The sequence below is a fragment of the Numida meleagris genome, chromosome Z (assembly GCF_002078875.1).
Source record: "Numida meleagris isolate 19003 breed g44 Domestic line chromosome Z, NumMel1.0, whole genome shotgun sequence".
Taxonomy (NCBI): domain Eukaryota; kingdom Metazoa; phylum Chordata; class Aves; order Galliformes; family Numididae; genus Numida; species Numida meleagris.
Window position 1 is genome coordinate 45946783 of NC_034438.1, and position 25073 is coordinate 45971855.

The window sequence follows — 25073 nt, forward strand, 5'->3', positions numbered from 1 at the left end:
AAACTTGAAACAGGTAGCACTGTTTCTTTTTCAGTCTCCTTATATTAAACTATCCCTCATTTAACTTGTATGGCAATTTCTTCAATTACTTCTAGTGACAGCTGTTCTGATAATTAATCCTCAAATAACTTCCTATCCCTGCCCATGGACTACATACATATTTTAAGTTACCAGACATTGCAAGGCTTGGACACCTGAAATGCACTTTCTAGCTTTATTTCATAAACTCTCAAACAACAATCTAAAATAGGAAAATAAAGTATTCAAAAAAAAAAAAAGAAAAAAGAAAAAAGCTAATTTGTTCAGTTATCTTAAACAGTTAAAATACTAACCCTACAGTACGTCTCTGACTTCTTGAAACAAGCTGCAGAGGAAAAGTTAACACTTTTGACTAAAGCATTCAAGAAAATATTTCTAAACTAATGTGCCACCTTTATTGGTATACTAACAATGATGAAAGTTGATTAGGAAGTTTACAAAGTCATAATTTCACTAATTTACATTTTGTTACTGGTGATATAGACCCTCCGTAGTCAAGACAATCAATCAGCTAGCACAGATAAATGGTTAACCAACATGAACTGTTTGCCTATCTAGTCTGCCTAAGATTTTTTATTATTTTTAAAAAGCTGCATATTTATTTTGGCAAAAATAATTCTCCCACCCACTGCATTTGTGTATGTTGTTCCACTTTTAAAACTGGATGTTAGCTGCACGCTTGCAGGGTGTGTGAAGACAGATTTATTGTTACACAGATACAAAGCAGTTACATGAATTCCAGCTCCAAAATAAGCAGGCAGTTTTATTTGTCTTGACCTGTTTATTTTGTTCCTGTATCTTTCACCTCAAAGTTGCATTAAGTAATGTGTTCATCCATATCTGTTCTAAGTACAACTATTAGATATCACACTTATTCCAGATGTGGAGTCATTTCTTTTTCTTCCCTTTACCCTTCTTGCCTCCCTCTCCTTGTTGAAGACTTTGATCACTACCTCCCATCTTTTGAGTTCTTGTTTTCAGTTTGGGAATGGTTTCTGCAGCATACAGCATCACTGATTTACCTAAAAACAGAGGATAGGATCATTGCTACTGTGTTAAAAATATCCGCACCATTTTCAAAGTTAAAAAACTTCAGCCCATTTTCAGATTTCTGTTACAATAGATACAAGAACAGACATATCCCCCGATAATCTTCAAAGTATCTACATCCTTCCTGTTACCCTCTTCCCTCAGCTCTTAATGGCCTAAAATACTTGGGACAGAATGACAACACAAAAAGCTACAAGCACTGTTTACAAAAACACCACCATATTCCTACAGGAACATGGTTTGAATTTGTCTCCTGATTAATGCATTCTTCAGCTACGCTCATCTCTGTACTCCTCATGCTCTTTCCTTTAGACATATGCTTCTTCAGATATGTCTTTGCTTTCCTATTACATATTGATTCCTTGAAAGAAAAAAGGAAAAGATGAACAGTTCATGGTGAATGACAAGTAATTTTTACAGGGAGCTACTCCAGGGCCTGCCCTTTATTGTTAAAATATTAAAATGCCTACACAAAACTGAACTGCAAGCTCTGTGTTTTATTTTATCTATTTGGTACCTGTACTGATGCCTAACTGATGCACATAGCCTGAGAGTGGAATTTATTAATTTTAATATCAAGAACACCGTTTTGTCTGTCAAGACAACAGTAAACCAGAACTGTATATTGAGTAAATCAACTATTGCTATCACACACCACTCTCCTTAACTTCTTTTTTAATTCAAGCACTGAAGAAAGAGCAGCATTTTTACAAACTCTACTCACTACTCACACAGACTTGATTTAGCTGACATACAGAGGTAAAGAGACTTAATGCAGTATTCTAAAATTTGTGACAGTAAAGCCAATTAATCAAGCTGATAAAGTCTGTTTTAGAAACAGGTAAAGGGTTTAACCCAGATATTCTACTCACGTGTTGGAAACTGAGGTAAACATGGATTGCCATCATCTTGTTTGAGCTGAATTCTTACTCTACCCCTGTACTGCACATCACGATTCCACTCTCTAGGATACATCTTATTTTTCTGTCATAGAAAAGGAAAAACTCATTTATGTATTAAGCACTGGAACAATTTTCTGCAAAAACTGTCAGGCATTTGATCTAAGTTACAGCATCATGGAATTCTTAACAGATCCAAATGACAACTGCAGCTCTCCATCAGTCTCACACATCAAATGCTTTGCCACTGTAGTAGAGCCCAAAGCTACACAGAGTAATGTTTTCAGAAGGACTGCTGTAACTTACTGTTCATTGCTGGTATGTAACAATTTAATGAGTAACCAGCTATAGGGACTGTTCTACATCCCCACCAGCCTGGACTACACTACCACAAGCTTCTGTCTCATCACCAGGGCCACAAATACTTCTGGACATCTAGAGAAAGTCTCTAGTAGGTCACAGTCTGACATCCACTGCTTTTAATACTCACTGCCTTTATTTTTGCTACAGGCGGCTTACTGGTACTGGCTATTTCACAAGTGAGTGTGCACTAATAGGAACATATTTGTCTTTTGAAAAGCAAAGTGAATTTCTACTAGCTTTTGGATGCAAACATCTACAGTAAAGAACTGACAGAAAATTCAACAGTATCTTAAATTATTAGTCACTTCAGAAAACAAAGTGTGAACAGATACCTAGCTAGAAACCCGGACTCATTCCATAAGGAAAAAAATGAACCAAGTAACTGAAGACCAAGCAAGTATGGCAGTAAATACGTACTACATACTAAATACTGCAACTCTATCTGAAACATAATTCCAAAGGACCCTACAGATTTTAAGTAGCAAAATTCTATTATTATTAGACACTAGTTGCAAAAGATAATATCTTTCAATACAAATGTGTTTTTTTACGTTTAATTTGCAGCGTTGCACCTTGCAAGATTTGCTTTTATTCTGACCCTGTTAGGAACTTTTGAGAGACTAGGACAGTCTTCTCAGAAGAACAGTTAACAGAGTAATCTTTTTATAAGTGTAAAGAGTGGCATTAACTCAGAGATCCAAGTAATTCTTGCGTTGCATACTGTTTTCAAACATTTCCTTCATCATTATGCTCAGTTAGCACTGAAAGTAAGAAAATATCTTGGCTGTTAACAAAAACTGTATTGCATTTTATTTTGTAAGATAAAATAAAATCATAGAAGACAAGACACATAGCAAGGTGTCTGTTTTTTGTGGCTTTGGTTTGACTGTCTGTATGAGGGGGGGGTGTTTGTTTTTTGTTACCTCTAATAGCACATTGAATCCAACTGCTGCACACACATCTTGGATTTCAGTAGATGTGGGATTTTCAACAGCCTGTTGAAACAACATGTTAAACAATAGTTAAACATTTTTTCAGTGATGAGTTACCTATACAGAAATAGTGCCTTCTCCACACTGTAGAACTAGAACTGGATGGGAAAGGGATAGTACTTCACATGGTAACAAATCTACTGCAGAAGTCATCTGGGAGCCCTTCTGCAGTCTAGAAAACAAAAAGAAACAAAAAAAGATATAGAGATATAAGTAAAACAGAAAGCAGATGAGAGAATTATTTAGGACAGAGGAACAGAGGAGGAGGTAACAGAATTACCTAAGTAAAATAACTAAAAAGGCATTAATTATATTTACACAGAACCAAAAAAAGGTGAGTCAATAAAGGACTAAAGGGAAATTTACAGCAGTAAGTGCAGAAAACAATGGAACTTTTTTTAGGCACAGGGCAGCAGATCCATTCCACAGGTAGATCTTTGATTGGCAACGTACATGCTGTATAATTATTTTTACTTTTTAACAATTATCAGGAAAACAAAGTAAAAACTGAGCAGTGAGAAAAGCCCTTTATAAACTCAGCATTTGCTTGTAAAAATATTATAAAGAGTGAGATAATCAAAACTATTTCTGGACAGACTGAAAGCAACTACCATATCTGCATGCCACATAAAGTTTACGTTCCATCTTTGACAGACAGCAACAAATGGGAAAAAGCACAGAATATGGGCATACTTAGGTGAGTCAGTCACCAAGCTCACAATCATGAGCTAATTATTCTTTTCTACATCCCTCTCAAAATTGGAACATCAAGTCTGTAGTAGATTGAGCACACCTGATTGTCATTACTTCACCTTCTTGCCAAAGGTGGTGCTCAGATGAAAACAGAAATCCAGGGCTCCTATATCAAACTAATTTGACATGGGGGAATTGCGAAGATATTAACTTGGAAATTTAGTTTTATTTTCCAAGTCTCTACATACTACTACAGAGCAAAACAAAATATTCTTTTTTCCTGCCACCCACAAACATACTTTGTCTATAGGTATCCTTCTTCCTTCTGCTATTGTCTTCTTGTTGTTTAAATATGCTGGATAAATACAGATAAATCTAAAAAAGAGAAAACAACCAGTTTAAGTAATATAAACTCTTTAAATTGTTTACATGTTTTCCTAGTAAAACAAAAATTAAGTATCACTGCCAAAACACAGAGGCTTCCACAGCAGTTTAGAACAACCACTTATTTTCCCTATTTGGTAAGATGTTACACCCCACTCTCAGTTATTCAATACACTGCCTGACCAGTTGGCAGAAACCCCATCTGCATGACTGCACTGAAGAAGAGTGCACGGAGGATAGAGATACCAGCTTAAGAAGAAAGGGAGGTGGCAAAACTGTTTTGAATCATCTTTTTTTAAACCCAGAAAACTAAGAGAAGAAAACATATTTTGAAGATTCAGATTCACTGAATCAAATATATTCTTTTCAGTGAATATATTCCATTTTACTCAAAAGAATGAAGGAAAGTTTCCTCAGAACCAGGAACCTCTACTGGTGATTAAATACTTAATAAAAGCAAGAAGTGCCTCTTCCTTGTGCATTTGTAATTTTCCTATCCACATGCAAGAACTAGGTGGATTTGCGTAAGTTACAAAGCTGCTGAAAAAAAACACCACATAGTTAAATACTTGCTTAAGTTAAAGTAAGAGTTTTCAAGATATTTAATCCTGTCAAGCACATACAGGTAGACAGAACCTCAATTATTCTTCCCATTAGACAAAAAAGGAAAGGGAAAGCTGAGATGCACAAGAAGGACTGCAGTCATATGAGGAGCTACGACAGTAAAAGAAACAGGGGAAGCATAGGTAAGCAAGTTATCTGGGGCAGCCTGATGCCCACTTAGTTGGAGACAGACAAGGACCATTGATCCTTCCTGCCCCAACCTGATGGGCTGCAGGAAAAGAAGAATACAGGCAAGAAAACTTGTGGTTCACAATAAAAACTGTTTAGCGCATAAAAGAGAAGTGGAAGAATAGAGAAAGGCAACAAAACCAAACGGCTGTAACAGGCAGTTACTTACCACCTGCCATGGGCAGACTGCTGCTCACCCAGCTCCCAAGGAGAAAGCAGCTCACCCCCCTCAGACCCCACTCCCTTCACACTCCTGAGCACAGCGTTAGGCAACTCTGACTCTATACAAGCCAACTACTTATTCCTACATGGGAGGGTTCTGCACAGAAAAACATCAGTCTCTTAACTGGCATTCTCAAATGTCAACATACTACACTGCAGAGCAATTCTGTCCTAGTTACCTTTTCTGAGCTTTAAAAACAACATGTTATTTTACAAGAATGATAGCAGCACCAAGCACTCCAGAAACAACAACATATTTTAACGCCTCACTTCAATGAACACATTATAATAACCTTCCCACACAACCCTGGCACAAAATAAGCCTTTATTGGCATGGATCTCTGAGGGAAGCAGGCGACAGGCGATGGTGCAGTTCCTTGCCTTGAGCCGGGCACAAATGCTGCTGACCTGGGCTGCCCCAGGGCCTGGCCCCAGCTACACCTGCACAAACTGCTCCAAGTGGCTCTGCGCCACCTCAACACGTGGCCGCACGACACTGTACACAGAATATCCCAAGTTGGAAGGGACTCACCAGGACCATCGAGCCCAACTCCTGGCTCCACACACCACCACCGAAAATCCAAACCCTATGTCTGAAAGCATTATCCAAACGCTCCTTCCACTTGAGGCCACGGCCCGACCACCCTCCGGTGGAGAATCTTTTCCTGCCCCTACCTCTGGTGAAGAACCTTTACCTAACCCTGTTGCAGCAGTACCAGAGACCCTAGGCACACTGCCACCACAACACACAGCTGCTGGTCAGATACGGAGCGGGCGCACGGACAGACCGCCGCCAACCCCGCAGCAGCAGCGCGCCGCGGGAGGCCTCGGGGCGACGCACACCCCGCAATCCTACACACGAGCCCCCGCAGCAGCGCCTCGCCCCGTCCCGCCGCATCCTGCCTCCCCACTCTAGGCCAGCACCAGGGCCTCCCGCAGACGCCGGCCGGTTATGGCGACAGTGGGCGGCCCACAGTCCGGGCCGCCGCCTCCCGCCTCACCTCTCCTTGTCGGCCGGCGAGGCGGCGGCAGCAGCAGCCATTCTAACTGCCGGCACCGCGCTGCTGACGGCCCGGCCTGCCCATCGATCCTCAACACGGAAATCCCGCCCCCCACCTCCCACTTCTGGGAATTCGATTGGACAATGCTGCCATCTGTAAAGCACAAAGGCCTATCAGAAGGCAATGCGTATCCATCAGAGCCGGAAGTCTGAAGAGAACTGTGCGTGGCTGCGGCCTTCCGGAAGGGGCGTGGAGCTGTGTTGTGGTGGGCGTTATCCTGGAGCAGTGGCCATCGGGTTCGGTCTGTACTGGGAACGTTGTGTTCGACGAGTCCGGCGCTGGGAGGTTAGGGTGTGACTTCCCCGCGCCTCGGGGTCTGCAGCACAATCCTGGGTCTGTTTCCCCCGTGAGCGCTCGGTGCTGACCGCGGCGGGGCGCGCAGAGGGCGGCTGTAGGTCTGCCCCAGTGGTGTCCCTTAGGATCACGGATGGCCCCGGGGCTTTGTGCCTCTTTCTTTAGAACCGGTCACGCTCGGGCTGCTCCTGCCAGAGAACGGAGTGGCCCAGACGGCCTCCAGAAGTCCCTACCAACCTCAGCCACGCTGTCACTGTGAATTGCACGGGGCTCACTTTCTACGCTGTTACACTTGCCCATTAAATTTCACACAGCAGCTGTGTTCCAGGACACACAAATAACTGAAGGTATCCCTGTTAGCATTGTTTCTGCATATCAAAGCACCCAGTTATAGATGAAGTCCTGAAGAGGAGGGTCCTAAGACCCGCTGCAGCACAGGTGTGGTTGCAGGGAAGATCTGTTCATGATGCTGCTTGTGATATGGTTCCTGAAAACTTGGAAGAGCTGAGTTATAGTTAAGCTTCAGAAAAAAGCTGGGTGGCATTTGGCATCTGTCAGTGTTACTTGGGCTGTTCAGTCCTTTGAATGATAGGCATGTTTATTGTCTTCCATCTTTGCTCTCATATCAGAAATGAATAATGCTGCACAAAGTACTGCAGAAAAGCAGTGTGAGCAGTACAACTATGTGGTCTCTGCAGTAGCAGCTTTTGGAACTCTGCAGCTGTTCAGGAGCAAGGTAGCTCTACACAAGCATGACACAACATGTTCTGCGGCTCAAAGGTTACGCAAGTAGAGGTGAGCCAAGTTATTAAGGAAGCTTTTGATCCATTAGTAGCTCAGTGCTAAAGATGGACTATTGGAGGGTGATCTGATTGCATCAAGATGGATAAAATGGAATGTACCTGTCTAAGGTAATTATTGCAAGCAGTTATTTAGATGGCCATTTCCTGTTCTCATTTTGTTAGCCCTAGCTTGATAATGGGTTCCCTGTGTTCTTGCTTTGTGCATTCTTTGTTGCATACACATACACGCATGCATGTTACAGTTCAGATCTTCACCTAAAAACTGTCAGAGCTACCTTGAGAGTTGCTGCCCAGGATGGCAGTGCTTAATCTGCTCATCCATCAGAGTGGCTGCAGCTTGTTCTCTCAGCCATTGTCACCTGCCTTCAGCAAAGCAGAGGAAAGCCACAAGTAGGGACAGAACTAGCTGGCACATCAGCAACCTTCATGGCCTTTTAACCTGCATGCCCACTGTGTCACAAGAGCACCCCCAGGGGTTGGTTTGTTTCCCAAACAGCATGCTGTGGGCCATGTCATTGCCACTGAGAAGATCCTGTAGTTCTGCCTCTCTTTGTCTCCACTCCTGAGAGTTCCCCTCCCTGGGGTGACATTTAGTACGATTTGGACGGAGTCTAGTACTATAGTCATATGTTTAGTATGTTCTTCTCAAAGCTCCGTATCATATACAGAGGTGTTAACTTTAATATTAATTTCATCATTAATTAAACAAAAGGTGTCACTCTGGACACCATGGCCTTGGAGATTCTGTGCTGAAAATTTTTGTCTGCTTATTCCTGCAAACTTTAGCCAAAACCAGACAGTCCTGCCATGTAAGTCTCCCTCCTCTGCTGGTTTTTTTTTTGTTGTTGTTTGTTTGTTTTTGGGTGCGGGGAGGAGGACTGCCTCCAGCATCTCCATCCCAAAGGTTTATACAAGAGATAAGCAGGCACCAGTGTTTTTAACCCCTTACATGCAAATCTCACACTCCCATTACTGTATGTACAATGTGAAGTGTGGACGGATTAGATTTCATTATAGTCTTTCTGTCTCCATGCAGACATGCATTATTTATTGCATGATCTGTCATGAAACGTGGTCATCACTAAAACACATTATCAGGCTTACTGCAGCTTGTTTTTGTCAAATAACTATATGCATAACCCTTACTTTCTGGGACAAGTAAGTTTCAATACTTTAAAAATGTATAGAGCTAAATCTCCATCTGCAGGATGATACTCTAGCAGAATTTAAATTTAAGAACAATTTAGTTGTTCTGGAAAAAAAAAAAAAACCAAAGTAATTTATTTGACTTCATTAAAAAAATTGGCTAAAAATGAAGTAAGTATTAAAAGTTACTTCTTCACTGCTTTTTCCCTCTTTTCTTTCTGCAATATTTTTAATTTCTACATTACTTTTTAAAGCAAATTGTGGTACATAATTGGATGTCAGCTTGAGAAACACTGCTCTGACATTAAAGAAGGCACTGAATGTGGTTGAAATTTGTGAATGGCGTAATACTGTCACTGAATATTAACTTTGCTCTCAGTCAGCCCACTTAGTTCAGGACAGAATAATTTTGTGCATTTTACAATTGAATGCTATTTTTCTTCCCTTAAATTCAATTCATGCAGCTTTTTAATACCAACATACTAGGAGTAATGGCTTTTCTTCTAAAAAAAATTTAAATTTACCCAAACAGAACAAAAGCTACATAACCTATACTGTGGTAATGGCAAAAATGTTTATTTGTATCTTTTCCAGATGGAAAAACCATAAAAAATTGTTGGGAGTTTCTGGAGTTGTAAATTGTATCATATGGCATACATGACTGATCACGAAGGAAGCGAGACTTTTCTGCATGTCCTCTTATTACAAACCAATCTTATTTCTTGATGCTGGTATTCATAGTATCTTGAAACTAACATTCCTAAAATGAAGCATTAGGTACAAACATGTCAATTTAATCATAAAAACATCATTATAGAATGACTGTATATGTCATCGAGTCACTACATTTGTTCTAGTGTTATAAGCACAACATCTCAGATTTGAGTTCAGTGCATTTCTAGCCTGAGGATTTCAGGGACAGAAGTAGGTCACAAAATACACTAGCTCAGACACATTGTATCTGCTGTCCCTGATAACTGAAATTGGATGACAAAGCAATCAGAACTTAAGAGACTTTAAACATTTTAAAGAAATAAGATGTAGTCGATGGTGATGATAGGACTAATGTAAGTCTGTAGCAAAATTTCAAGACTGCAAATAATGCCTTTGCTTCGTACCAGGGACCCTGGTCTCTGAAGTGGCATATGACTCCTGAAGTTGCTCTGTTTGTCATATGTGCTCTGGAAAGCGAAGTGGCAGGGAGTAACCATCACATTGTGTGCATTTCAGAAAATTCCCTCACTGCATACACAGTCAACAGCAAGTCATGTATGCTTAGACAGATGCTATTTTACTGTTGTTAAGCACAGCTAGGGAAGAAAAATAACATTAAAAAAAACCTCAAGGGTCCTATGAAATTAAGAAACAGAAGTTCAAAGTGGTTTTGATAGAGACTAGTACATTTCACCTGGGATAAATCCAAATGCTTTGCACGGAAGGGGCAGACCAAGCACAAGTAAATGGTTTGAGCTGAAACTGCTGTGTTTTACTGAAAATGCATGTTCAGTTTTCTCTGTGTGTTACCCTGCATAGTCATTCTGGAAATGCCAATGTAATTGGACTAGTGATGTCATTCAGAAGCTGTGTTTTCAGCTAAGTTGGTGCAACAGATCTGTAGAGGGGTGCAGAAAATACAATTAAAAAGGAGATTCAGAGTGAAATTTTAGTTGGTCCCATTTGACACTGAAAGGAAGGGGGCAAGCTACAAAGATTTTATCTGCAATCCATATTAGCAAAGATTCAAAAGTGTATGTAACATAAAAAATGGAATGATACTTCATGAAATATTACTCTAAAATACTGCATATACTGTTTACTTGAAATCCAGAGACTATTCTAAGTTCCTTCTATCTTAGCAAGCCAAAATCTTGTCTTCTACCTTAGCATTTTCTGGAGACTTACTACCCTATGCTTATCCTAGAGTGACAACAGCTACACAATTGTATTTATTAATCAGCAGAAACACAAGCTTTGTTCATCTCAATGGTAGAAGCACATGAGCAGTTGATACCCTGTATGTTTTTAAAAAGCCATAGCTATTCCCAAGATTTCCAAATCCACATTAGACTTGTTACAATTCGGCTGCTAAGAGCAGCTGACATGGTATCAGATAGTTGCCTAGAAACAGCCCTTCTCACTTGTGCTCTGCTGAGAGCTACAAGTCTTTTGGATTACATTACCTAGGCCCATCCCTTGATTTACATGGAGTAAATAAGAAAACACAGCAGACACTGTACACAGTATTTCACTGAAGTATGCAGGTGACTTTTAGGCACCACATTCCCAATGGACTCCATCCAAATCCCCATTTAGCTGAGAAAGAAGAACCAAAAAATACCAATAGAAAAACAGTGGCTTCTATGCATCTCTAATTCCCTAATAATTGCAAAGACTATGTCTCTAACTACAGACCTGTTTTACATCCTCTCACTCAGTGGCCTTCTGTTTTCACCTTGTAGAACAGCTGACAGCTACATAAAGTCAGTTTGTAGGATAAAAAGAAACCATCAGTCATCCACATATATATGACACAATAATACAGTGTTTGCACTGAATTCACAGATTTCACTTAAGCTAGGGGATTTCTGTTAGTAAGACTTTAAAATAAAATGAAACATTTGAGTGTCAAATAATCACAGAAATGTAGGGACTGGAAGGGACCTCTGGAGAACATCCAGTCCAACTCCAAATCTGTTATGATTGTTTAACTGCACAATTATAGAAGGAACAGAAAGACACCAACCCCCTTTCAACATGCAATGGAATAAAAAAAAAATAAAAATCCCTCTCCCAGAAATAAAAATGGTATGTTTTTAGCCATTAATATTAGGGCTTTATCTTTGCATCTATCTTCCTGCCTTTCCATACAATGCTGCCATAACAGACCTTAGTAATGACAGAGCTAAGATTCACAGGCAAACCCAAGATCTGTTTATTGTATATCCAAGCTCCTTTTTCCCTCTTCCCTCACCCCAAGCGATGTTATTTTGTACAGAATTGTTATTAAACACTCAAAATCCTGTAGTTTTCAAAATCCCTACTGACCTTAAGCTGCCATTTCTACATTCTGACTATAAACTTCCCTTTCTGTATATAAATTAAGACCATTACGTGTATTTTTCTCTAGAACACTATTCAAAAACAGGGTACCAGCTAATCAGTCCAGAAATTAGAACTCACCTTCTGAACTATACAGTTACAAGTATCAGAAAAAAAAAATGTAACTCAGCAACTGAGCCTTTTTTTTTACTTAAATGCTTCTAGTTGTATGTCAATCCTAGATTGAATAGAAGAGTGCAGATTAAGCATATCTATGTAAGCTCATGTTCATATGTGTGTGCTGGGAATCAGCAAATCTAGGTCCCCTCACAGCCTCCAGACAGGAGATTAATTAATGCATTAATTAAGGAAGGACTGGAATTAACTAAGCCTGCTGTGCTAAAAGTCATAGAATTATAGAATTAGTCATAATGAAATAAGCTTTATTGCAAACTTCTGGTAAGTAAGATGCTATGGAATTACACTGCATCAGAACTAGATTTTGTGTAGTTTGTTTTAAAATGAAACATGGAAAGAACAGAGGTCTACTGGTGAGATGTGCATCTCCCTAAGCTTTTATCCACTTTATCTAAAATGTGACTACTACCAAAATAAAACTGCATGGTTTCTTAGACCATTCCGATATGCTTTGTCGTCGTCTTAACAATAACTTTCTTTTTAAATGAAAACATATTTCTAATACAGCAGACACCTAAGATTTAGTAACAGCCAAGAAAAGAATTCCACTCTGACAAGGTGCAATCAGGAGGAAATTTTATATAACACCACCAGTAATAAGTTATGCATCGCAAGACTAAATTCAGAATTAGGATACTGTGAAGCAAAATACATCAGAATAATTGAAGAAATAATTAATTACAGAGATAGGATAAGAACAGTAATGCATCTCAGGCAGAAGCAAACAACAAAACTAAAGGAAAGACAATTGTGGGCTGAGTTCATCAAAGAGAAACAACATTCATAGGTGGTAAAAATGTATTTGATCTCAAAGGACAACAATTTATTTACTTGCAGAGAACCAGCTCAAGCTTTACACATCTTAATTCCCACCAAGAAGTAGGGCCCAAGAGATGCTCAGTTTGTATGTATGTCTTGAGCTTGTAACTTTGGATGGAAGTGCATTTCACTGAGTGGAGCTCCCCCTACACCTTCATATCTTAATTGCAACTCCATGGGCACACAAGAAAAAGAATGCTTTCACCAACAACAAAATTAGAAGAATTTCCTCGACTCCTGGAAGGGGCAGAAATTCATAAACACCAGAACCTCCAACTATATGGAAATTTCCCAAGGAACAGATTACTTGCAAAACTAGGCTAGGGAGGCATTACCCAGTCTCAGAATGGACAAACTGCATGTCTGGTAAAATGAAAGTTGACAGCAGAAAACGTAGGTATTAAATACATACTTGGTATCGATCTGGGCATCACTAATTCACTAACACCTACATGACTGTTGTGAACTCTTAAGCTCTTCAGCACCACACCAAATCCCCTTGCACTTCCAATACGTAGCCAAATACACAACCAACTTACATTCAGACTAAAAACTCAACCTTATCTACATTAACATTCTCTAAAACATGTTTACAGATAAAATCTGTTACTCTGCATACAGTAAACTATGAAGCAAGAATGACATTTCCATATGTGATTTAAAATGAAAAAAGTGGGGACATCTCTTTTGGTTATACTTAAAAGTGCAAAGGAGATGGCTGTGGTAGCAGCAAGTGAGCACATTTGGGTGATACGGTTAAGAAAGTCCTCAAAGGTCTAAGCATGGGAAGGAAGTCATGTTTCATATGAATGGACACATCACTTTTGATTCATCCAGATCACACCTCTCATCCAGAACAAATCTGTCAGTTAGGCAGATAAGACTTTGCATGGCATTACAGTAAGTAGATGAAATTAGGTGGAAGTCTACACAGGACTGTTAGCAACATTTTCGGTTCTCTGTACTAATTTAATGGGAAGAGTGAAAAGACATATGGGAGGCATCTAACAACAAAAGAGTTAACCTGAGCATTTTTACACGTCATCCCTATGAGTAGTACCATCTTCATTAGGGACAGGATAAGATCTCTCCCCTTTTTGAGCTTCTTCTAGAAAACAGCTAATTACAGTAAATCATTCTACTGGAAGGATTTAATATTGCATTTAATATTGCAAATTTAAAAATTCTGACATATAATTTCACACATGGTAGAAAAAATAATTTGGTAGTTTGTGATGAAGAAAAAATTATTTTCTACAAACCACAGACTACTGTCATACTTCCAGTGTTAGTCATCAGAATTTCTAGGGTAAACGGACTTCCCTGAAACACAATATATTTAAATGTAAAGCGCTAGAAGGCCACTAGACAGAAATTTAAAGTGAACAAGCTAAGAGTACAAAACTTTAATTTGCTTTTGTTGTCTCAAAAAGGGTTAACAACTATTCTGGAACTTAGTGTATTGACTTAGAATTGCAAGTAATGGTTTGATCTAGTCTCTTTCCACCAGCGCTAGCTGATTCTTCTTTTCTGCTTCCTTAGGCAGCTTGTCTGATCTCACACTGAGCAAATTCAGCATACTAAAGCAGCTTGAACTCTACTCCCGCCCTCCAGTTCTGCCAGGTAAGAGCTGATCTGGACCACAGAAAGGGTTAGATGAGTGCTGTTACTTACATTAACTGAAGTTTATTGAAGAACAGCATAATTGATTACTTGTATTTTGAAGCCAACTCCTGCTTTAAACAATATTCCAATATTGTCAGGAAATCCTGGCAAGGCCATTGGCTTTCAATTTTCAAGCTAGCAAATCTGAGTTTTAAGAATTATCTATAAAGTTTCAAAGAAAAATATTCTGATAGAGGACTGTACAAGAAAAATATAAACAGGTAAGTTCCCTTTTAAAGTTTGCAAATATTTAGTCAGAAAAGCTTTCACAAAAATTTAGCAATAATGTTAACTGTGGCATACAGCAAGAAACTAGAATGAATGCATATTTTAAAAAGTAAAAGTTTTCACAGAAGACATGTTCCCACTTTTCACATAAAGAACACAAAACTTTATTAAACTAAATCAAGGACAACTGCAGGTCTGCATTCCAATCACTAAAGTTCTATCAAAATGTATATCCCCAAAAAACAGTAACATGAGTCTTGGTTTTCTTAGCTCCTTGCTTTCCTTTGTTTTGCCTCAACTTTGATTATATCCTGGTTCATGCTGTGCCATCTTCATTAAAGTGAAACCAAGGAGCAAGAGAAAACTTTTAGCAGCATAAATCAAATCTGGCAACCATTAATCTAGATATCGTTAACAAAACACAAAACCAAATATACGTAATACAGCCATCTTCTGTTTCTCTGATTGTATATGTCCAGGATTCATTTTTATAGTTAAGCATAGAATCTAACTTTGTATCCTAATCACTAATATGAATAAAACATCATGGATGTCCTTAAATATTCTAAAAGTCTCTTAATGGATACTAAGCATTTTAGATTAAGAATCAGAGAAATGCTTCAGGAAGGAATTTCAGAATATCACCTAAGCCTCTCTCTGCACAAAGGCAATGTGAAATATACTAAAGTCCATCCCCTTACGTTTCCTAAACTTCTTCTTAAAACTTCTGTAATGGAAATTTAACAACTCCCATGGGAAGCATAATTTAGTGTTTCACTACCCTTATACTTGGAAAGTTTATCTCATCAGTCTTTACTACAAACATAGGTTAGTTATTGAGGATATTAAGAGAAACTTCCCAATTAAAAAGAAGTACCTCTTAGACTATCTAAAGAAGCCACTTCAATTTTCAAATACATTCTGGTGTTTGATATGCATACAATTATTTTAGTTTCACCTCATGTTCTCATGCTCTTTAGATTACCTCAGTTACAAAACTGAAATCAGAATTTATTTATAGGGATTAAGTTTACCTTTAAATTCTTAGATAAAGGAGATGCAAAGCTGGTATTAACTGACTATCCTGGGTAACATGGTATACCTTCAGAATATTCTATTCTATATTATCAGTTAAAAAACATCACAAAAATGTATCACACTGTTTGTAGGAAAGATGGTCTTCTATTTTAAACATAAGGATGGAGTTCTGTATTCTACTCCAACAGAAAGTCCTGACTTCAAAACAAAGCACAGTCTGTCTCTATTTCATCTTGAAAAGAACAGCAATGTTCATATCAAAAGTTTTATGAAGATACCATGTGCAAAATACTATGAATGCTAACAGGCTGTTTGTTAAGAGCTACACCAGCAAGGTGGTGTAGAAATATAGCATGTCTTGAAAAATTTGACAAGATGCAAAGAATAAAAGAGCAAATAAGATACCACTTATTCAAAAAATTTGGATTTTTGGTATTGGCTTTTAACTGACTGCTGACATCTCAATTCTGTTCATAAACACTGCAAGACTTATGAGGAATTTAAGATAAAAATGCTTAATAGCAGATGAAGCACAACAGCCACAGATGTGGTACACTGCAAGTGTTAAGCCTACCACAAAGGTAAATTACTCTATTTCAGGGCTACTTAAAATTAGGGCATCTTGAATCCTGAATACTAACTATTTAGAATGCTAACCTAAGAACAGTCCAGCTGAGGCAGAACAAAACTGATGCCATTTCATGGTTTGTTCAATCATGCACAGAATGGTTAATGTTCTGTTATCTCATGTTTCTACTTTAAATCAAATCTTATTTAAATTCAAGCTATGTATATCAAAGCACTAATCTGTCTTTTTTTAGCATTGTTCTAGCACAAACCATATTTGCATCCAAAAGGCTTGAGGCAGCAAAGGTCCTGGTTTGCATACAAAATCATTTTTCCACTACAACAAACTTTTTGTGATGAAACTCTTGTGGTATTTTTCCCTTTATAATTTTTTAAAAAAATAAAATTGCATGAAGATTTCAAATAGAATTAAAATTTCATCTCACAGTAGTCACTATTTCACATTCTACATTATATCCCCAATTAAAAAAAAAAGTTTCAATTTATAAATATCATTTTTATACATGTAATATTGTTTCAGGTTTGCAGTGATGAAAGCAATTATCCCACTTGACTTCTTGAAATACCCTGCCTTTAGCCTTGTTATGCACCTGAGATGGGTGAAACTGTCTCAATTACAATTACTTTACAGAAGACCTACAGCCTGATCCTGCAATGGTTACACGCATCCTACAACAGCCATTTTCAGTCATTAAGAATTGAGGGTGCAAGGCTCTCCTGCATCAGGCCATAAGTGTAAGTGCATTATACATATTAAAAGGTGACATCTCAAAGTAAAATACTGTATTTTTATGTAATGCAAAAGTAACACACACAATTTACATATAGTAATAATTTATTCTGAAATGTTCATTTTAGTCTCTGTTGAGACATCACCCATGTCTCATTAATAAAAGAGCAGCCATCTCACCTCAAATATCAGAATATACAACAAGTTACAGCATAGCAAAAAAAAAAAAATCTACCTACTTGAAGATGAAATCTAGTTCAGGTGAAATAATTTTGCTCAAGGTTTTACAGTTACACAGTTTTCTTTTTTTCTATGTTTTTTTCTTTTCCCAAGGGCATAAAGAAAGTGTAAATGGTTACACCATAACTATCTATGCACATTATGTGACCACAAATGTTATAGTTACTTCAGAAAATAACCATCAGTTCCATTCATGCAGAAAAGCAAGCTAGGAATGCTTGTTCAGCAGAAACCATATTACTGTGAATTTCACAGCCACATGATTAATTATTGGGTTAGATGGACTCACAAATACTAAAACTGAGTATATTTTTTTGCATAAATAATACCAATTCTTCCCTGATGTAGTTTAGTCAATCTGTAGTCTAGAAACGATTGATAAAGCAGTATGACTCTATCATCTCTATATGCAGTGTTCAATGATTTCAAGACAAGCAATATTTAAAGGATTATGGGATGGGATGCTAATTAAATACATGTTAAACATACTGTACAAATATACTTGCATTAGCAATTTTATTTCAAACTGTCAATCACATTTTCCTCCAAAATATAACCAGTGAAGACAAAGTATACTATCAAATATGGCTTCCAGAACAAGGACTCTCTAACAAGAATCAAACCTATTTACAAAAACAAACAAACAAACAAACAAACAAAAAAATCAATCCCCATCTTTTGAAGTTTCATTTGAAATAAAACTTCTAAGTAGCTGCTGTATTTAATACATCAGTTTTATTTTTTGATGTATTTAAACAGAAGTCACCAGGTAAGAGCCAGAATGACGTTTAGGACTCTGAGTTCCACTGGAGTCTGTATTTTCAGACTTCGAGTCACGTTTCTTTGTGCTGTTATTTACTGGCGTTGGTATCTGTGATGGTCGAGCAGAACTATTGTCCACACTACTCTTTCTACGGCTTGGATTGTAGTTGAAAGGAGTCACTCTTGCTGCAACAGCACCAATCGGAGAGCTATGTTTACTTGAACTACTGGAACTGAATGGTGTACGCTCGCTCACAGTACTTTCGTTATTTTCTGGTGCAGGAACAGGATTGGTCTGCAGAGGTTTTGTTTCAGTGCCTTTCTTGTCTGGACTGTCTACCTGAAAGAAAGAGTTCAGACGATTTTCTAAGCCAATGGTACGAACAGGAACACTTCCATTCCCTGGATTTTGTTTTTCTTGAATCTCTTTAGAGTCTTTGCCATTCACAACGCCCTTCTCTGAAACACTGTCAATAACAGGAGGAGCATTTCCAGTTGGGGACCTTCCAGATCGAGGATTGTTAATTGGGCAATCTTCAATCCTCACCCAAACATCCTCAGTCTTAGAGACAGCTGGTGCCATCTGATAGATTAGAGTTTTGGAATCAGAGCTACTTGTGGCACTCAAGGAAGAATGCTGAGGATCACTCATCATTTGGGGGATTTCATTTTCTTTTATTTTTCTCCAAGTACCTTTTGCTAGTGCTTGGCTTTCTTTACTTTGCTTGTGTCCAGAAAGAGAACTTCCATGCTGCTTTTCATCTTCACTTTTTGCCTTTTCACTGGATTCTGAAGAAGCTGACAGAATTGAGGAAGAACTTCCTGTTCTTCTCCAAGTGCTCACACGAGGAAGTGATGAGGAATGCTTACTATGTTCACGTTTCCATGTTCCTGATCTGTTGATTGGCAGTCTAGATGGACTCTCAGAATGAGAACGCGCTATATCATGACGTTTTGCTGGTCTCCCATCATATTCTACAGAAGGGCTCAGATTAGGGGGTAATTTTCGCCAACCACTAGTTTGGGCAGTTGAATGAGTGGATAAAGACATATCAGGAAGTGAGGGACTTAAAACTGGGGTCTGTAGTTGGGACCTTGTGGGAGAATCTGGTCTGGAAGGAGACAGAGATTCAAATGAAGCAGACTCTTCCAATTTACGTCTTAGAGTTGGACTTGGAGCTTCTTTAATAAAAGTTGACTGGCGAACAAGAACAGGCCTCTCAGATCTGTCAGATTCACTTCCACTAGATTTTGCTGATGACATTCTGGATAGGTCAGTCTTTTTGTTTGGTGCACCACTACCAAGAATTTGGTTTAATCCTTTGGAAGCAGACTCACTTCTTGGAATGCTACTGGTATTCTTAGGTAAGGCAGTTTGCTTTGTAAGGTTTTGCTGGCTCATCTGCCTGCCTGGTGATGTATATGACATCCTACCTGAACTTGAAGATTTAGTTGAAGCTGTACTAGGAGATGATGTTCTTGGCAACTGAGACAGTTTGTTGGGAGGACTTATTCCATTTCTTCCTGGGGAAATTGAGTTTCGGCCTGGAGATTGCAGAGGCCTGCTCAATGGCTGCTGTTGAGGTCTAGAAGGAGTGGAGTCTCTAGATCCTGACCTAGAAGGTCCTTTACTTGATCCACCCTGGTTCAACCCTGACAGTTGCCTAGTTACAGGAGATGGCTCAGGTTTTACTGATGACTTGACTCCTCTTGGAGAACTAGCTGAACTTTGGCCTTCACTGGGACTCTTGGAATTTGTGTTTTTGAATGGGGGGCCTTTTTTAGAAACAGGACTAGTACTTGAAGAACTATTTCGAACTCCTGGAATATGAATCATTGTCCTACCACGTGAAATTGAAGGCACACTTGTTTGTTGTGGTTGCTTTAACTGGCTTGAAACTTCAGAATTGGAGCGAGCTTTTCCTGTAATTATACTTTTATATACTTTTTTCCCTCCTTTGATTCCCTTACTTTCAGATTCCACTTTTTTAGATTCCAGTGTACTTTTCTCTCCTGGCTTAAGAATTCGAGGACCTTTATTACTAGTAAAAGGTTTCTCTTCTTGGTCTGGGGTAAGATGAAATGGTGATCCTAGAGAAATACCAGATTTTAATGAAAGGATAGAATCAGAGTCTGATGAAGCTTGTCTAGACAGCGATGCAGCAGCTGCTGCTTGATGCAGGCTACTAACTATAGAATTTGCACCTTCTTGTATAGCTTTCCAATCAAAGTTCTCTGAATCAGGTGAGAAACCATGTTCTGAATCTGGCCTCTGTATCTCTCTCAAATCCAGTGTCAAATCTTCTGCCAATATACCACCTATATTTCTGGAATTACTTTTTTCACTTTCACTCTTTATTCTTGATGGTTTTTTCTTTTTAGGCATGGCAGAACTAATGCATTCCTGCAAAAGATCATCTTCTGAGTCAATACTTAGAGAACTCAGAGAGCTATTTCTAGAGAAACATACTGGTGTATCTTCAACATGAAATGATTTAGGTGCATAACCAGAAGTCTGTGGTCTGTTTGATTCTATCTGTGAATCAGGAGCCTCAGTTCGCTTTACAGATTCTTCTTCTTTGTTGTTATTGTTTTCTTGATCAATATCACTAAGGGAACTAAGAGATGAATTGCGAGAAAAACAAACCGGTGTGTTTTCGATAGCAAAATTCTGCATCTTCTCATCTGTAGCTGCCCCTCTGTCTGGAGTATCTTTACTTGGCTGACAGAAAGTTTTAGATTGGCTTCTGCCTGTTGGGTGTTTTTGGCAAACTTGCGTCCTGTTACTCGCTTGCTGACTTGAAGACTGTTCTGTGTTAGGGCAGTCTTCAGTTTCTGTTTCCTTTGCTTCTTTTCCTTTTCTTAATTCTGCCTTCTCCCTTGAAAGGTCAACATCATCATCATCAAAATCCAAAGAACTTAGGGAATCATTGCGTGAAAAACAATATGGAGTCCCCTCAATAGGTGTGTAATGATGAGGGGAATCAAATGTAAAGCTTCCTCTTACACGCTCTTCATTATTTGGAAGTTTGTCATTAAAATCTCTAGAATTATTTTTAAGATTCTGTTTCTTCGCATCTCTGTTCTCTGAGTAGCTTCTTTCATTATTAATTTGGCTTTTAGACTCTGTGTTTTTTCTTACACGTGCTCTGTATTCATTATTTTGGGGAACAGGCTTTACTGGTGATGTTGGCTTCTTTTTCTCACCTTCTGATTGACTTTTGTTATTTAGAGATGTAGATGCTTGTTGAATTTGATCCATTATTTTCTTCACTCTAAAAGGTTTGTGACTTTTTCCTTTTGGCATAGCTGAGTTAATGCACTCAGCCAGAATATCACCCTCTTCTGTTTTGTCATCATCCAGTCCTGGGCCAGTCACAGTTATGTTTTTTGCTCTCTGAGAGTCATCTGTACTTCTACCTTCTGTAGGAATAGTGTCCCTCTTTTCAAATTCCCCTGACTCTGCCCCTGTACCCACACTGTCTACATTGGCCAACTCATTTGGTGGTGATTCTATTGTGAGATCACTCAGAGATGTAGCTGTTGAAAAATTTATTGGTGTACCCTCAACACAATATACTCGTGGCATATCATCTCCTGGTGTAAAACTCACATGCTTTTGGGTTTGCAAGCGGCTTTGGGAAGGCAGAAGTTTGTAAACTGGCAGCTGGCTCGGCTTTCTTGCTACAGGAGGAGGTATTTTTGGAGCAGATGCTTGAGAAGGCTTCTTGGCTTTACGTGAAGACTTCGTAGGCATTGCAGAAATAATACATTCTTCCAGTATTTCAATATCATCATCATCAGAATCATCCAGAATATCTTTTTCTGCTTCAGAAGGTTTCTCTGCTTTATTCTCTTGGTTATCCTTTGTATCATCTGACTGTTCAGGTTCTGCTTCATTTCCATGTTCATTTTCATGTACAGGAGGCATTATTCTTAACTCTACATCTTTCTGTATAAATGGCTCATCAAGACTCAGAGCACTCAGGCTGGAAGAGCAAGAAAACCCATCCGGTGTACTTTCTGTGGCAAAATGTAATAGCGTATCAGCATCTGGCAGTACCTGAACTCTCTGAACAGCTGCATTTACAGCTGCTTGTCTAGGACCAGGCTCTCTCTTTTCTGCACTAGGTGCTTTACCTTTAGCTACATCTCTTTTCACTTGAACTCCTTGAGCAGGCGGTGGTGTTTTACTTCTGCTTGGAGGCATTGTTTGTCCTGGGCTGTCTGGAAGATCACTTGGACTTATAATACCACTCACCATTCCACTGCAAGGCTCACTTTGAACTGAACTAGCAATTGAACGGCTTTCAAAACTATCCAGGGAACTTACAGAGGTACATCTGCTGAACATGAGAGGAGTTTCCTGTACATAGTGTTCTGGTGGGCTTTTAGGAGTCTGTGCACCACTCTTTGAGGGGGATTTGGCACCTGAAGAAAATTCAACAGCTTTATGTCTGGAGGAATCAGAAGGCGATAAACTGGAAGTTGGAAGTCTACTAGATTTTGTTCTGATATGTTGTGATGTTGATGTGATTTCACTCGCTGCAGCTTCTGCAGACAAAGCCCCACTGTTTTCTTTCAGTTCTGCTATTTGTAGTGTATTGTTAGTATCCGTCCCACGTGTGGATTGATCACGTCCTATTTCATCTTCAGCTGATGACAAAGATGACAAAGAGCTACACCTTGAAAAACATATTGGTGTATCTTCCACACAGTAAGTTTGTATAGTTTCTTGATTAATAGAAGGAGTCTTACAGGAGGCAGTCTTTTGAGCATGACCGCCTCTGCTCTGTGCAGAGCTTGGGTGAAGCTGATTCTGCCTCTTCGAACCAGCTGAAGGGGCTGATGTGTTCCCACTGCTTGAGGAAATATGGTCAGTTTTAGTGCTTTGCACTGAAGAAGTCTTTGAAAAAGTAAAAGATGGTTTCTGAGTAGAGGGAGGAACTTCTGTTGAATACTTTAGACTATAATCAATGGGCTGATCAACATGATGTTCCTCTTCATTGTACTTTATGCTATAATTGGTTGGTCTGTCTTCCTCTTCATGATGTTCCTCCTCAGAATAACGTTCACTGTAGTTGGTTGGCTTATCATCATCATAATCATCAACCTGGCACAAGGACTGATTTACTTTCTGATTAATTGCAAGAGTTGACCCTACTCTGTTCTGATCTGAACCATTGGATCCTCTTGATCTAAATGAAGGAACACAATCTTGCTGTCCAAAAGCTGATTGATATTTCATGTGTTTATCATCTCCACTTTCAGTGTACACAGGGTAGGTTGCACTTTGGCTCCTTGACTGCCTTTGGTCATTTTGTTTCATTTCATCATCTATTATATGCTTAGGCCTTGCCCATCTTTCATTCTGAGAAGGACTCTGCCTTCCAGAATTTAACTGTTCATCTGAATATTTAAGACTATAGTTAATAGGAGTGTCTAGTTCTCCATCATTGTCATCCATGTGATTTGCACTATGTATCTTATGTGCCAAGTCAGCTGGATATTGCCCGTAACTACAAAATTTACTTTCATCATCCTCAGAGTAAGATTCAATGGAAGGTTTCATTTGGCCTCTTTTACCATAGCCATCGCTGCTGCTGACGCTATTTAAACTGTCATTTGATGCTCTCTTGTATTCCATTTTTGTGTAAGGCACAGGACATGGCCTGCTTGAATTCTCAGATTTAGGAAAGTATGTATTTGAGTGAGTATGGGCAGTGGCTGGTCTCCTTGTGGCATTTCTGTCTTCTGTCAAACAGTGCATTTCAGAAGTGGAACCGGAACTTCTGTCTTCCTGTGGAATATGCATGCTTGTCACTTCTTCCATAACCTTGGCAATCTGAGCTGCAGCTGTAGAAATTTGCATTCCTATTCTCTTAGAGGAGTTTCCACTGTTCTCTGTAGCTGGATGATAGGCATTTAAACCTACTGCTCGATCTCTATCAAGACTTCTGTCTTTCTCAGATAGACAATTTTCTAGGCTTCCTCTACTGGAAGATGAGGAGCCAGGCAATACTGTGGAATTTAAATATGGAGAAAGTACAGTCATGTTACCAGTACTAAAACTCTCTGTTCTGCATACCCCATCATCATGACGACTAGAGTCCAAAACATACTCACTGTATATATTCTGCTTATGTCTCTGCTTATTACGGTGAGATGCTTTTGGGCTTAAATTATCAATATTGTCAAAAGTCTCTGATAAATGTTGTGCATCTAATTCTGCTTCCAGTGCCTTTTGTTTTCTAACATGAAGAGATGGTAAGCTTGATCCTGGAGACATAATGTTAGCATCCTTATATTTCGCTGGCCTGTTTGCCATGAGATTTCTTAGAGCTGCAGCGCTGCCCATTGCTATCATTTTGTGTTTTGAGTGAATGAGATTTTTGAGCATGCTGACTGCTCCCATGTCCCATAGTGCCTCCTGATCCTTTGCATTTCGCGCAGAAAGATTCCACAGGGTCCCACATGCGTTACTGACTATTGTCAAACTGTGTGACTTCAAGTGTTGTAACAAGGTTTGTAAGCAACTGTTCTCTCGTAAGATTTGCCTGGTATCAAGTAATTGAAAACAAAAATCATTAAGTGACATTTCCATCAAACAAAACAAAAACTTACTATGCTACAAGCAAGTTAATCCTTTAAAATGATAATTACAATTATCCAGTGCAAATTTATCTTACTTTTCTTCTGTTCCTACGGAATCCATCTAAATGCTAATCAAATCCTACTACAAACACAAATTGTTGCTCCCACCCTACCCTCTCTCCAAAATACGTTTACATTCCAGGTTGCTGCCTATGGCTGATTATGGAATCTTTTCTTTCCATGAAAAGACTCTAGTACTATTCATCATTTACAAGCAGCAGATATTAATCTGTTTGCATATTTCTGTTATCTAAGTGGAATACCTGCCAATTCATTACAAATTATTGTATTTTATATTACTATACATGCATTCATATTAAGACTCAGCATACAAACTATCTTTTAAACATCCTTTTGGTATCACTACAATTTTT

General features: G+C 38.8%; 2 protein-coding genes across 18 annotated transcripts in view; both read right to left on the reverse strand.

Annotated features, from left to right (window-relative positions):
* On the reverse strand, positions 412–6568 carry SRP19 (signal recognition particle 19). The gene is made up of 5 exons (XM_021381557.1): positions 6436–6568; positions 4336–4411; positions 3275–3346; positions 1962–2073; positions 412–1061 (listed from the first exon to the last, which is right to left on the reverse strand). Exons 1-5 carry the CDS (start codon positions 6474–6476, stop codon positions 928–930), a joined length of 435 nt encoding a protein of 144 aa, XP_021237232.1. The 5' UTR covers positions 6477–6568; the 3' UTR covers positions 412–927.
* Positions 9299–25073, reverse strand: part of APC (APC, WNT signaling pathway regulator) — a 100075-nt gene continuing 84300 nt past the window's right edge. For 15 of the 17 annotated variants that reach the window (XM_021381543.1, XM_021381542.1, XM_021381548.1 and 12 more), the window contains one exon: positions 9299–24602. In XM_021381543.1, the coding sequence (XP_021237218.1) occupies positions 18035–24602 (6568 nt within the window). In that variant the 3' untranslated portion in view covers positions 9299–18034. The remainder of the gene's footprint in view (positions 24603–25073) is intronic. The other 2 variants (XM_021381550.1, XM_021381547.1) reach the window with 1 other exon arrangement.

Bases quoted from the DNA above. Each gene is read 5' to 3' on its own strand.
- SRP19 (XM_021381557.1), bottom strand. From the start codon at position 6,476: ATGGCTGCTGCTGCCGCCGCCTCGCCGGCCGACAAGGAGAG. The intron at 4,412-6,435 runs GTGAGGCGGGAG...TCTCTTTTTTAG, and splicing joins TCGCCGGCCGACAAGGAGAG to ATTTATCTGTATTTATCCAG. The intron at 1,062-1,961 runs GTGAGTAGAATA...CTCTGTTTTTAG, and splicing joins TTTACCTCAGTTTCCAACAC to GTAAATCAGTGATGCTGTAT.